General features: G+C 51.4%; 1 protein-coding gene across 1 annotated transcript in view; it reads right to left on the bottom strand.

The window, feature by feature from the left end:
- Window positions 1-1,223: 1,223 nt before the first annotated feature.
- Window positions 1,224-14,874, bottom strand: part of arfgef3 (ARFGEF family member 3) — a gene marked incomplete at both ends in the record, with an annotated part of 69,978 nt that continues 56,327 nt past the window's right edge. Inside the window, 7 exons of the mRNA XM_079249448.1 lie at window positions 1,224-1,415; window positions 4,530-5,004; window positions 5,071-5,444; window positions 7,145-7,240; window positions 11,394-11,565; window positions 11,702-11,920; window positions 14,610-14,740. Of these exons, the coding sequence (XP_079105574.1) occupies window positions 1,224-1,415; window positions 4,530-5,004; window positions 5,071-5,444; window positions 7,145-7,240; window positions 11,394-11,565; window positions 11,702-11,920; window positions 14,610-14,740 (1,659 nt within the window). The remainder of the gene's footprint in view (window positions 1,416-4,529; window positions 5,005-5,070; window positions 5,445-7,144; window positions 7,241-11,393; window positions 11,566-11,701; window positions 11,921-14,609; window positions 14,741-14,874) is intronic.

Below are 14,874 nucleotides of genomic sequence, written 5' to 3' on the forward strand. Positions count from 1 at the left end.
CGGATCCATGTTGTTTATTTCTCAACTCGTAAATTAATATTTAAACATATGCATGAGTGTGTTACTGACTTCCACTGTGAAAGACCTTGCTGAGAATTGACCAGAAGAATTTCTCTCTAATCATAATAACAAATCAAATAAATGCTAAATATTGTTAAATCTTATTTTCCTTTTGTTTATTTGTTTAACCCCTTAGTGACAGAAAATCAACAATAAACTCATTAAATCAATAAAATAAAAAGTTGAAACTGGTTTGCTGCAGATGTGCAGCAGTCAGCATCTGGAGGTTTAACGTAAACATCTGGCTGCTGTTTTACTGGTCCGACCCACTGGAGACCAGATCGTCCTGAATGTGGAACCTGGACCGGACCAGTCTGACCAGTCTGACCGGTCTGACCGGTCTGACGTCGAGGAATGGAGAGAAATAAAGACAGTCCACCATCCAACATCATTGGTACCTTCAGCTGTATTTGGTTCCATTTTGGATGAAGACATTCAGAAACTCAGGACTTTAAACACATTTCAAAAGCTGGAACCAGTTTCCAGCTGCTGCTCCGCGTTGGGAATGTTTCCAGTGATGCTCCACAAACTCACAAAAACATCCACAACCTTCATTCATTCAGATAAATACTCGTCCAGATGTCAGTCAGCAGGGAAGTAAACATACAGCGAGCGTTTGTCGGATAAAAGAGATCGGAGCGTTGCGGGACATCTCCAGCCAATCAGAACCTCCGCGCTGACACAAACATTCATGTTGGGACCGGATTAAATACGGATGTCTGCTTTGGTTCGGAAGCAAGAAAGGAAACAAACTGTTTTTTTCCGTTTGCAGCTGTAAACGCTCATCGTTTTAAAAGAGGAATATTTCATTGTTTCATCGACCTGATCACCGTGCCATCTTTTCCACATGGCCGCCGTGGAAAAGCTGATGCTGGCCGGGGGGGGGCGGGGGGGGACACATCTGTTGGACGCATGAACATCAGCAGGTATCAGCGAAGCCAGAAAAGGAACGATGCACATGGAGAGGTCACACTGAAGAACGATGCAACGACACCTGGTACGAAAACACGAGCGAAGTTTTCTCGTATCTTTCTGAGAGAAAATGTTTTAAACTGAGGAGCACAAACACTTCCAGAGACCCGCCGCATCCCCCTCCTCCGTCCCGACGCCGCTTCCTGTCACATTTCTGCATCTGACAGCCGACAGGCTGCGTCGCCGTGGCGTCAGGCGGTGATGTCATACAGTCTGCCGACCCGGCCCAGCCACTCACGCAGCGCCTGGCGGACCCGGGCGTCCGTCACGTGGCAGGACAGCTGGCTGAGGCAGGGGTAGAGCGCCGGCTGCAGGGCCAGGAAGGATGAGTCCGACAAGAGGAGGACCTGGTTGAGGAGCGTCAACACCATGTTGGTCCAGGCCTGCCGAGGGAAGAGAGACGGAGATCACACCAAGCTGTCTGGAAGACATGGAAACCACTTCCTGTCTGACCCAATCACACTGATCAGAACCGCCACGGGACTCGATCCGGGTCCGGTTCCAGCTTTTCTGAAGGCAGTTCGGGTGTGTGACGCCTTGTAAACACGTCTGGACTCTTGACAGTCTTATTTCTTCTAAAACTCTTTATGTACAGCTTTTTTATTATAATAAAATATCAGAAACTATCAGATCCACAAGTTAAACCCTGATCTGGATGTATGACCCATCAGACCACATGGTGGGTCTGGAACAGGGTCCATATGGACCCATCAGACCACATGGTGGGTCTGGAACAGGGTCCATGTGGACCCATCAGACCACATGGTGGGTCTGGAACAGGGTCCATGTGGACCCATCAGACCGCATGGTGGGTCTGGAACAGGGTCCCCGTGGACCCATCAGACCACATGGTGGGTCTGGAACAGGGTCCCCGTGGACCCATCAGACCACATGGTGAGTCTGGAACAGGGTCCCCGTGGACCCATCAGACCACATGGTGGGTCTGGAACAGGGTCCATGTGGACCCATCAGACCACATGGTGGGTCTGGAACAGGGTCCCCGTGGACCCATCAGACCACATGGTGAGTCTGGAACAGGGTCCCCGTGGACCCATCAGACCACATGGTGAGTCTGGAACAGGGTCCATGTGGACCCATCAGACCACATGGTGGGTCTGGAACAGGGTCCATGTGGACCCATCAGACCACATGGTGAGTCTGGAACAGGGTCCCCGTGGACCCATCAGACCACATGGTGGGTCTGGAACAGGGTCCCCGTGGACCCATCAGACCACATGGTGGGTCTGGAACAGTGTCCCCGTGGACCCATCAGACCACATGGTGAGTCTGGAACAGGGTCCATGTGGACCCATCAGACCACATGGTGGGTCTGGAACAGGGTCCCCGTGGACCCATCAGACCACATGGTGGGTCTGGAACAGGGTCCCCGTGGACCCATCAGACCACATGGTGGGTCTGGAACAGGGTCCATGTGGACCCATCAGACCACATGGTGGGTCTGGAACAGGGTCCCCGTGGACCCATCAGACCACATGGTGGGTCTGGAACAGTGTCCCCATGGACCCATCAGACCACATGGTGAGTCTGGAACAGGGTCCATGTGGACCCATCAGACCACATGGTGGGTCTGGAACAGGGTCCCCGTGGACCCATCAGACCACATGGTGGGTCTGGAACAGGGTCCATGTGGACCCATCAGACCACATGGTGGGTCTGGAACAGGGTCCCCGTGGACCCATCAGACCACATGGTGAGTCTGGAACAGGGTCCCCGTGGACCCATCAGACCACATGGTGGGTCTGGAACAGGGTCCATGTGGACCCATCAGACCACATGGTGGGTCTGGAACAGGGTCCCCGTGGACCCATCAGACCACATGGTGGGTCTGGAACAGGGTCCATGTGGACCCATCAGACCACATGGTGGGTCTGGAACAGGGTCCCCGTGGACCCATCAGACCACATGGTGGGTCTGGAACAGGGTCCCCGTGGACCCATCAGACCACATGGTGAGTCTGGAACAGGGTCCATGTGGACTCATCAGACCACATGGTGAGTCTGGAACAGTGTCCCCATGGACCCATCAGACCACATGGTGAGTCTGGAACAGGGTCCATGTGGACCCATCAGACCACATGGTGAGTCTGGAACAGTGTCCCCATGGACCCATCAGACCACATGGTGAGTCTGGAACAGGGTCCATGTGGACCCATCAGACCACATGGTCAGTCTGGAACAGGGTCCATGTGGACCCATCAGACCACATGGTGGGTCTGGAACAGGGTCCATGCGGACCCATCAGACCACATGGTCAGTCTGGAACAGGGTCCATGTGGACCCATCAGACCACATGGTGGGTCTGGAACAGGGTCCATGCGGACCCATCAAACCACATGGTGGGTCTGGAACAGGGTCCATGTGGACCCATCAGACCACATGGTGGGTCTGGAACAGGGTCCCCGTGGACCCATCAGACCACATGGTGGGTCTGGAACAGGGTCCCCGTGGACCCATCAGACCACATGGTGAGTCTGGAACAGGGTCCCCGTGGACCCATCAGACCACATGGTCAGTCTGGAACAGGGTCCATGTGGACCCATCAGACCACATGGTGGGTCTGGAACAGGGTCTATGCGGACCCATCAGACCACATGGTGGGTCTGGAACAGGGTCCCCGTGGACCCATCAGACCACATGGTGAGTCTGGAACAGGGTCCATGTGGACCCATCAGACCACATGGTCAGTCTGGAACAGGGTCCATGTGGACCCATCAGACCACATGGTGGGTCTGGAACAGGGTCCATGTGGACCCATCAGACCACATGGTGGGTCTGGAACATGGTCCATGTGGACCCATCAGACCACATGGTGAGTCTGGAACAGGGTCCCCGTGGACCCATCAGACCGCATGGTGGGTCTGGAACAGGGTCCCCGTGGACCCATCAGACCACATGGTGGGTCTGGAACAGGGTCCGTGTGGACCCATCAGACCGCATGGTGGGTCTGGAACAGGGTCCATGTGGACCCATCAGACCGCATGGTGGGTCTGGAACAGGGTCCATGTGGACCCATCAGACCACATGGTCAGTCTGGAACAGGGTCCATGTGGACCCATCAGACCACATGGTGGGTCTGGAACAGGGTCCATGTGGACCCATCAGACCACATGGTGGGTCTGGAACAGGGTCCCCGTGGACCCATCAGACCACATGGTGGGTCTGGAACAGGGTCCCCGTGGACCCATCAGACCACATGGTGGGTCTGGAACAGGGTCCGTGTGGACCCATCAGACCAGAGGACCTTCTTCCAGCTCCAGAGTCCGGTCTTTCTGCTTGAAGAAAAGCTTCTGGTCTTCTGCCCCCTGGTGGACACCTTTAGCACTACAATATTAACCTTTATGGGTTTAACGGCGGGAAACGCTTGACAGCAGTTAAACAAGGCAGGAATAAAAGTTGTCCCCCGTATGACGTGAGAGTAAAACTGGTCATGTCTGAGGGTTTCTCTGCAACCCCCCTACTCCTCGCCCCCCCGCCTACCTGTATCTGAGCCTCGGAGTCCCTCAGGGAGATGCTGTGGGAGCTGATGGTGGACCCCGACCGCGGTCTTTTCTCCTGCCGCAGGATTTCCGGCCCCGCGCTGACTGAGTGCCTCAGAGGGGGCCCCTGCTGGTCCACCAGCTGCTGGGGCCTCTGTGGAGGTCTCTGCGGCTCCACCGGACCCCTCCTCTCTCCTACAGCCGCTGCCGCCCGGCCCTGCTCCTTCATGAACAGGTTGACGTGGCTCTGCGGCGGCGGCTGCGGCGGCTGCTTCCTGCGTTTGTACTCCATCATGAACTTGCTGATGGTTTTGTCCGTGGCGATGGTGTACAGCTTGTTGCCAGCGCTTTCCCACCATTCCTTCCTTCTTCCTGGTGCGGCACTGCTGGAAGCTCCTCCCACCGAGGTTCCAGCCATGCTGGAGTCCCGCCTCTCTCCTCCAGTCCGGAAGTGATGGGGCAGGCTGCCCGTGAAGCTGCAGAAGAACGGAAGGTTATCTCATGCCATCTGCAGGACTGGAAATGTGGACCTGAAGTCAGACCTGAATCTGGGACTGGGCGTGGAAGGGTCGCCTGGTGACGCTGCACTCAGGTCCGCCGTGTGACACCGGTACCCGCCTTCGTCTGAGGGCGTCCCTCTGGCTGAGAAGCCGCCGGCTGATGTCGGCGTGGAGGCTTCAGACTGGAAGAGAGGCAGGAAGAGGAGGTGCTCGCCTCCTCTCAGCAGCGGCGTCTCCTCCAGCGTGCTCTCCAGGTCTCGGTGCATCTGGATGTAGCTGTTGCAGAGGTCCATGCAGACCTTGTAGAGGCGTTTGACGAGCCAGGCCCAGTCGGCGCTGCCGTGCGGCTGCACGCTGAGCGACGGGATGGGAGCTCGCCAGTGATGCCACTTCTCCCGGCTGCGGGGAGGGCTCACCTGCAGGAGGTCACATGGAGAGACACATCTAAATGCCAGTTCTACATCTTCTAGCACAGGGATCTCCAATCCTGGTCCTGGAGGACCGGTGTCCTGCAGGTTTTCCAAGTGTCCCTGCTGCAACACACCTTATTCAAATCAATGTGTGTTTACCAGACATGAGCAGAGCTTGTCTGAGTCTGAGTCTGGTGTGTTCCAGCAGGAACACTTGGAAAACCTTCAGGACACCGGTCCTCGAGGACCAGGGTTGGGGATCCCTGTTCTAGACACCGGTCCTCGAGGACCAGGGTTGGGGATCCCTGTTCTAGACACCGGTCCTCGAGGACCAGGGTTGGGGATCCCTGTTCTAGACACCGGTCCTCGAGGACCAGGGTTGGGGATCCCTGTTCTAGACACCGGTCCTCGAGGACCAGGGTTGGGGATCCCTGTTCTAGACACCGGTCCTCGAGGACCAGGGTTGGGGATCCCTGTTCTAGACACCGGTCCTCGAGGACCAGGGTTGGGGATCCCTGTTGTAGACACCGGTCCTCGAGGACCAGGGTTGGGGATCCCTGTTCTAGACACCGGTCCTCGAGGACCAGGGTTGGGGATCCCTGTTCTAGACACCGGTCCTCGAGGACCAGGGTTGGGGATCCCTGTTCTAGACACCGGTCCTCGAGGACCAGGGTTGGGGATCCCTGTTCTAGACACCGGTCCTCGAGGACCAGGGTTGGGGATCCCTGTTCTAGACACCGGTCCTCGAGGACCAGGGTTGGGGATCCCTGTTCTAGACACCGGTCCTCGAGGACCAGGGTTGGGGATCCCTGTTGTAGACACCGGTCCTCGAGGACCAGGGTTGGGGAACCCTGCTCTAGACACCGGTCCTCGAGGACCAGGGTTGGGGATCCCTGTTCTAGACACCAGTCCTCGAGGACCAGGGTTGGGGATCCCTGTTGTAGACACCGGTCCTCGAGGACCAGGGTTGGGGAACCCTGTTCTAGACACCGGTCCTCGAGGACCAGGGTTGGGGATCCCTGTTCTAGACTCCAGTAACACACAGGGACCAGTTAGCTCACAGAACTAGTTCCTCCAAACTTCCTGCACACAAACGTGTCGTCTTCGTTTATCAGTTGCAGATCGTCATACTTTCTGACTAAAATCCAACCGGTACCTTTAGCATTGAACGCTAGTGCGTAAAAGAACTCCGTGTCCTCGGAAAGTCTGTTTGGTTTAAGGATGTGTGAATGAACAAACATGGTCGAATCAAAGAAGCGCCGTTTAACACACCTCCGGGTTTGCTTCCAGTGAACCAGACACAGGAAGCGATCACAGTACAACATGTTTGGTGGTAAACACAACCAAAACAAACGCACATGTCCGACAACAAGCGGCTGTGGAGGGAGAAAGGTGTCGACGTCAGACGTGGAAAAATACAACAAGTTCTGATAGAAACCTGATCAACCCCAGACCGCTGAGACCTGATACAGCTCCGCCTTTTTCTCTGATGGAAACTGTCCTGCATCAACCAGTTTCTGGTTTTCAGCTGAAACCGTGTTTCAGGTTTCCATGCAGGAAAAACGAGCCTCAACGCTGGTCTTACAATCACATCATCTGAATCGTAATCAAATCAAATCCTGATCGATTCCCGACCGCCAAACACACTTTTCTGGACGGGAAATGATAAACTGAGGAGGTGACTACAGAAGCTAGAGAGTGTTTACCTGAGCCGTTTCCTCAAAGATGTCTTCATCCTCAGAGGAGGCGGGATGGGAGGAGTCAGAGCTGCCCTCCTCTTCCTCATACAGGATCCTCTTCACCTGAAACAATCAGAGGGTCAATGTCAAACCTCAGAGTCGTCATGGCAACCAGCTCCTGCTTGCGTTGTTACATTAAAAACAATGGTTGCCATGGCATCCAGATAATGAAGCAGATACTTTAAAAGATGACATGAATTCATGTTAATCTGTTATTTTTTCTGTTGAAAACCTTCACTTAACGTCTTTAGTTCCCACCTACCAAACACAGTAAACCTGGCGCCAAACAGTAGCGTTTAATATCAGGCAAGAACCGGGTCTCAGCGTCTCCAGCTGGGACAAGATCAAGTCCTCTCAGTCCACTTCCAGAGACTCCTTTAGAGGTTCTAGTTCTGCTCTGGTTCAGTTCTCCACAGTCAGAAAACCAGCATAACTCGTATCATCTCCTGTAACGTGAAACTGCTGGTCAGCCTTCCCGGACGCTGCGGGTCAGCCTTCCCTGACGCTGCGGGTCAGCCTTCCCGGACGCTACGGGTCAGCCTTCCAGGACGCTACGGGTCAGCCTTCCCGGACGCTACGGGTCAGCCTTCCCGGACGCTACGGGTCAGCCTTCCCGGACGCTACGGGTCAGCCTTCCCTGACGCTACGGGTCAGCCTTCCCGGACGCTACGGGTCAGCCTTCCCGGACGCTACGGGTCAGCCTTCCCTGACGCTACGGGTCAGCCTTCCCGGACGCTACGGGTCAGCCTTCCAGGACGCTGCGGGTCAGCCTTCCCGGACGCTACGGGTCAGCCTTCCCGGACGCTACGGGTCAGCCTTCCCGGACGCTGCGGGTCAGCCTTCCAGGACGCTGCGGGTCAGCCTTCCCGGACGCTGCGCAGCCTTCCCTGACGCTACGGGTCAGCCTTCCCTGACGCTACGGGTCAGCCTTCCCGGACGCTACGGGTCAGCCTTCCCTGACGCTACGGGTCAGCCTTCCCGGACGCTACGGGTCAGCCTTCCCGGACGCTGCGGGTCAGCCTTCCCGGACGCTACGGGTCAGCCTTCCAGGACGCTACGGGTCAGCCTTCCCGGACGCTACGGGTCAGCCTTCCAGGACGCTACGGGTCAGCCTTCCAGGACGCTACGGGTCAGCCTTCCCTGACGCTACGGGTCAGCCTTCCCGGACGCTGCGGGTCAGCCTTCCCGGACGCTGTGGGTCAGCCTTCCAGGACGCTACGGGTCAGCCTTCCCGGACGCTACGGGTCAGCCTTCCCTGACGCTACGGGTCAGCCTTCCCGGACGCTACGGGTCAGCCTTCCCGGACGCTACGGGTCAGCCTTCCAGGACGCTACGGGTCAGCCTTCCCGGACGCTACGGGTCAGCCTTCCCGGACGCTGCGGGTCAGCCTTCCTGGACGCTGCGGGTCAGCCTTCCAGGACGCTGCGGGTCAGCCTTCCAGGACGCTACGGGTCAGCCTTCCCGGACGCTACGGGTCAGCCTTCCAGGACGCTGCGGGTCAGCCTTCCCGGACGCTGCGGGTCAGCCTTCCAGGACGCTGCGGGTCAGCCTTCCAGGACGCTACGGGTCAGCCTTCCCGGACGCTACGGGTCAGCCTTCCAGGACGCTACGGGTCAGCCTTCCCGGACGCTGCGGGTCAGCCTTCCCGGACGCTGTGGGTCAGCCTTCCAGGACGCTGCGGGTCAGCCTTCCCGGATGCTGCTGACACCAAACAAACTGCAGCTTTCACTTTTTTTCTCTTTCCTTCCAAATGAAGAAGATTAATTTAAACTCCAGGGATCCTAAACGAGGCAGGCATAGCATTTAGTGCCGGGTTCTTCAGCGCTGGACCTGTTGGGCCACGGGCCTGCAGGGATTAGAAGTTGTCCTGTTGCACCCACACGTGCACGACAACATGACCAGAAAGGTTCTTGTTGGAAAGCTGGAGGCAGACGTGGGGGACACCGGTACTGAGGATGAAGTGGGGACCGATTCTGACATGTTGGGGTCTGTTAATGAGAAAGTCTGTAACCTAGCGGCAGATGAAAGGTCCCAGTACCAGTAATTGAAAGTGACTGGCCAGACAACTGGACTGGTCTGGTCAGCCAGGGACCGAGCCAGGTCCTTGGGTCCACATACACGGCAGCTGGCCCATTTGTGTCACCAGGAGGTGTTTGTGCTGTCATCTGTGAGACCAGTGGAGCCACTGACAGGTGAAAATACGCGTCTGGAAGGATTGTGGTCACTGACGGCCACCGTCCATTTACATCATGCTTTACTTACTTTTACCACAAGATGTAAGTAATTCTTACACACTGGATTTTTCAGGTGTGGGAGTGTATGTCTGCATATGGAATATTACATTTTCATACCTACGTTTATGTCGCTTCAACAGAATTTTGTTGGATATTATACAATGACAATAAAGATTTATCAATGTAAACACTTTATCTGCTAACATCCAGATGTGTTTTTGGCCAGTGGCATGAGCTCGTAGCCAGATCAGCCATTCTTCAGACATCACATTGCTGACATGGATGCTGTCGCGTCTCTGGGACTGATATACACTCCCTCGGATTCCCTCGGATGAAACAGCAAAAAGCTGCAACTGCATCGATACTGACAATCTGTCCGAAGGTCAGCTGTGTCTACTTTCAGATGCATCTCATTTGAGTGCCGTGATCCGATGTTTTGGTTTCAGGTTCAACCTTTTCAGCTCTTTCTGATGCATTCTGATCCCTTTCTCTAAAAGGTACTCTCTCCTTTCTGTTCATTCTTTCTTTTTACTGCTGGACAAAAATCATCATTCACCCTGATGAGTTCGCAGCACGTGTGATTTTTGTTTTTACATGTTCTTCATCGTTCTTCATGCATGAACTATGCTGTATAAATAAATGTTGACATGACTGACAACTGAAGGGCAGAACTAGTTTCCCTGGTCATGATTCCAGGGAGGAGAGACTGTTTTAGTTTAATCTGAGGGTAATCGAGATCATTTGAGATGTAAATGATTGTGAATGGACTCAACCACGGTGGTTTGAGCATACAGGATTTATCAACAGCATGTGTGTAAGTGCTCTGTGCATGTTTACGAAACACAAGTTTATTCCTTCTGAAGCATAATCTGTTAAAAAAATAAAATAATTTATTCCTCTGAAATTCCAAGATGTGCAAATCATCTTGGTATCAAAATAAAGAACCAGAGGTGGAGGCATCGTCGCAGATACTTGGGGGTTAAAGTATTTTCTCCAAAAGCTTTTTGCATTTCATAAACCTCCTGTATCTACGGTTTATATTGCGTAACTCAGGGACATTATCTGTACATAGATTCAGCTGGAAAGGAACAGCTGTGTTTCAGGGGTTTCAGTAAAGAGACAACTACCTGGTTTTTATTGAGGTCATCCAATGAGGAATCTGGGACACACTATCTTTAAAAAAAAACTGTCTTCTTCTGTGGTGGAGTGTTCACTATAAGATGTTATTTTATCCAGACGAAGATAAAAAGTGAAGGAAAACTGCAAACAAGTGTCTCTGTACAGAAACATGGAAACAGAATAAATACTTCCTGTAAATTTAGGAAAAATCTCCACATTAGTTCAGCTACAAGTGGTTAGTTTGCATGACTGATCCTCATCGTAATCATGCCATGCAGTAAAATTTAAGCAGATGTCACCATGGTTACATCCATCTCTTCTGAGAAACAATGGCTGACATCTGTCTTCATTCAATCAGATCCATCTGACCGGGCAGAACAAAAGGATTTTGGATGGAAAACTGCCCTCCAGGACGCAGCTTTCCAGTAAATCCTGGTGGACAGAAGTAATGATGTTTTACAGACATGAAGCAGAATTTTGCATTTTCTGCGCCTGGTTCAGTGAACTTTGGTTGGAGCTGAAGAAGTTTTCTGCTTTCAGTAGACATGTCCTTGGTGTGTGTTCATGCCGCCTGATGAACAGGTGTAGTCATGACCTCCACCTTTAATTGTATGCTGTTTCAGCTGTGTTTGGAGGTGATAGAAATGCTTTCAATGTACTTTTAGCTTAGATTCTGGACTTTCATTGGATCCCAAAGATGTAGATTTACATGAACTGGATGCTAACCCCATTGCCTCTAGTACTGGGAGCATTGGGAATTGGAAAGTAGGACTGAAAAACACTGAACTTGAGGACATTTCCCGTTTAAACCAACAGCAGAGCCTAAATGAAAAATGTGATGTATTCTGTTAATTGGCTCCCACCTGTTGCGCTGTCATGCTGTCAGCCTGGCTCAACGTGGCGCACAGCAAGGCCTGGAAGTAAAGGTTGAAGCTCATTGCAGACTGGCGGTAAAGATTTGCTGCTCCGCAAACACCTGACACCTTCATCAGCAGATACTTTAGACCCGGCCGAGTGTCGAAGTCCCGAGCTGTCCTGTAGAGACCAGACCAACACACTTTTAGCTTTTAAACTGGTCGGAAAACCAGTCCAGTACGAGGAGTAGTCAATGTTTTTATGAGAAAAAGCAATGTGTCGTCTGCATATGTGATGACTGTCTTGTTGCAGTAACCTGTAAGAGTCCAGCAGTAGATCCAGAATTATAGCTAAGTTTGTCATGGAGATGTAGCGCAGAAAGCCAGCTGTGGGTCTGCTGGGGTCAGAGGTCACCGGTGTGACCCTCTCATTGGCTTCAGGCTGCTTGACAAATTCCTCCAACAGGATGTCGTATAGGTTTTGGAGCAGAACTTGGTGGGAAAGCAGGCTCACCACAATGGTCCGGAATGGGATCCTGAAATGAGATCAGAAATCATTCAGTGGAAAAACACTTGTAGAGACTAAAACTGTCCTACTGGACAGTCCACCAGCACCTTCCTACGATGTCCTCTACTGTTTGATTTCGTGCTTGTGTTGTTCTCACTCAGATGTAAGTTACTTTGGATATAAGCGTCTGCTAAATGACTGTAGAATAGAAGAGAATCGATCAGCGCAGCGTCTGCAGAAGGCGAAGCTCTCGATTTACCAGTCAGTCTACGTTCCTACCCTCACCTATGGTCATGAGCTGTGGGTCGTGACTGAAAGAAGGAGATCTCGTATACAGGCGGCTGAAATGAGTTTCCTCCGCAGGGTGGCCGGGCTCTCCCTTAGAGATAGGGTGAGGAGCTCAGTCATCCAGGAGGAGAACAGAGTAGAGCCGCTGCTCCTCCGCATCGAGAGGAACCAGTTGAGGTGGCTCGGGCATCTGGTCAGGATGCCTCCTGGACCTCCCTGGTGAGGCGTACCAGGCACGTCCCTCTGGGAGGAGACCCCGGGGAAGACCCAGGACACGCTGGAGGGATTATATCTCTCGGCTGGCCTGGGAACGCCTCGGGATCCCCCCCGCAGAGTTGGCAAATGTGGCTGGGGAGAGGGAAGTCTGGGCTTCCCTGCTTAGGCTGCTGCCCCGCGACCCGACTCCGGATAAGCGGCAGAAGATGGGTGGATGGAAAACCGTGATAGTTTTGTGCTTTATGTTTAATTCGCAACAGAGTTTTCTTCTTCATGCCGGTCTTGTCCTCTCTTTTGCTAAATACTGGTGTAGCGCCACATTTGGTGGGAATGGGGATATATTATTCTAAACGTTTGGCTGGTTTGACCAAAGTGCAGCGTGAACATGATCTCGGTTTGCATAGATACACCCTCCTGAGCCAAGTCCCCAACCGGACCGAGTCTGGCTGACTATCCTGATGTGAATGCACCCTAAATGTGAAAATACAAAGGAAATAGATTGAGATGCATCTCTCAGGTCTTGGTGTGGGTCTTTGCTTTGTGTCAGATCTGCTGTGGAAAGCTTTTAGTCCCGAGATATGCCAAGATTCCAGCTAACACCTGTCTGCTATGTGTTAACAACTCTGCTTCATCCTGAGAGTTAGAAGCCTTTTTTGTTCCTAAAGATCCATAAGTAAGAGTTAAATTCCTCTGGAACTGGTCCAGTGCCAGGTCGGGACTGGAAATGAGGGAGAAAACCTGAAAACCTTTAAAGATCTTGAGAAAGCTTGAGAACTATTGATGAAGAATGCTTCAGAAGATAAAGTTAGGGATGAAGACATGAAGGACTTTTGCAGTCTTGCTGTGGCATCATATTCAGTCTTTGTTGAGGCAACAGATTCGCATTCAGGGATAAAGACAGTGCAGAATTTTGCAGGAAACAAGGAAGCATGATTACTGAGGAAACTGGGAAGTTAAGGTGTTTTTCTTTTTTGCTGCAGCCAGTTCAGGATTTAATGTTCTGAACGCATCCTGATGAGTCGGATTTTTCTCTTTTTGTTTAATTATACTCATTATTTAGCGAGCTGTAAAATCCAATGAGGATTTTGGATATTTCCAATGCTGTAGGAGGTAGTGTGATTATGGGTGTGATGCAGATGGCTGCTGCATGCAAACATCTGCCACAATATTAAATCTGACAGAGACAATGTCACTGATGTCACACAAGACAGTCTTACCCGATTTTCCTGTCACGCAGCAGTAGAAAGACAAGCAGAGAGTTCATGACACACATCTATAAAGACTTTATGTTCCTTCTTTTTAAGCCAATATTTCCCTGCAAGCATCTTTAAAGTCACAGAAAATAGAAATCAAAGGTAGAAAAAATGCATTCAAACACATGTTAAATATTTGCTGATATAAATCAACTTTTTTTTACTGACGGCTTTAACCCAAACCAGACAGGTTTATTGGTCCGGAACTGGTTCATCTGAAAATCGGTTAATTCACGAGTCGGTTTAGTCAGGAATCAGTTAATCAGCTTAATCAGGGATCATTTTATAAAAGAACTGGTTTATTCAGGAATCAAATTATTCAGTTATCATTTTTTCCACAAATCCCTTCATTCAGGAATATTTATGTTTTATGTTTTTTTTGTGCACTCCGAGTCCTTTTCTGATGACAGAATGTATAGACTACCATCAGGACGAGGAGCCACTTCACCCAGAGGAACACGCGTCTCAGCAGGATTACCTCCCCCAGCTATAACTTGGAAATAATTTATTCAGGAATCAGTTCATTCTGCCACAGTTTCATTCTGTAATTGTTTTATAGTGGAACTGATATATTCAACGAGTGTTTTATGTAACAATAATTTTATTTAGGAATAATTTTTTCAGCAGTCTCTTTATTCAGGAATTAGTTTATTCAGGAATGGTTTTATTTTGGAACTCTTTATTTAATGTCATTATTTGGCAATATATTTAATGAGGAACTGTTTCCTTCAGGAACGAATTTATTCATTAATCATTGTATTTGGGAATCATTTTATACAGGAATCAGTATATTCAGTGTTTTACTCTGGCATCGTTTTATTCAGGATTCATTTTAACCTGGAATCTTTTCATTTTTTTCATTTCTTGTATGTGGTGCAGTTTTATTCTAAGCTCAGGGAATGAATACATGAACGTTACCATTATCACCTGGACAGCAAACCAAGCTTTGTGTGTTTTTACCTCTTCTGTGTGTGTCCGTTGGACTGCTGGTCAGACGGCAGCTCGATGATAAGCACACAGGACTGAGCGTGCTCAAAGCCATCCTTGTTGTTGGGTGTCTTGGGAGAGCACTGGGTGTCCAACATGAAGACCTGGGACACAAAGAGGACAGTTCTAACATGCTAAACAGCATCAGACGAGATTTAAGGGCAGATCCAAACTGCAGCCGTATTTCTGCATCATCGGATCAATAAAGCCTCCAAATGATCACAGATTGTGCTTCAGT

This window comes from Telmatherina bonti (assembly GCF_933228915.1).
Source record: "Telmatherina bonti genome assembly, chromosome: 11".
NCBI lineage: Eukaryota > Metazoa > Chordata > Actinopteri > Atheriniformes > Telmatherinidae > Telmatherina > Telmatherina bonti.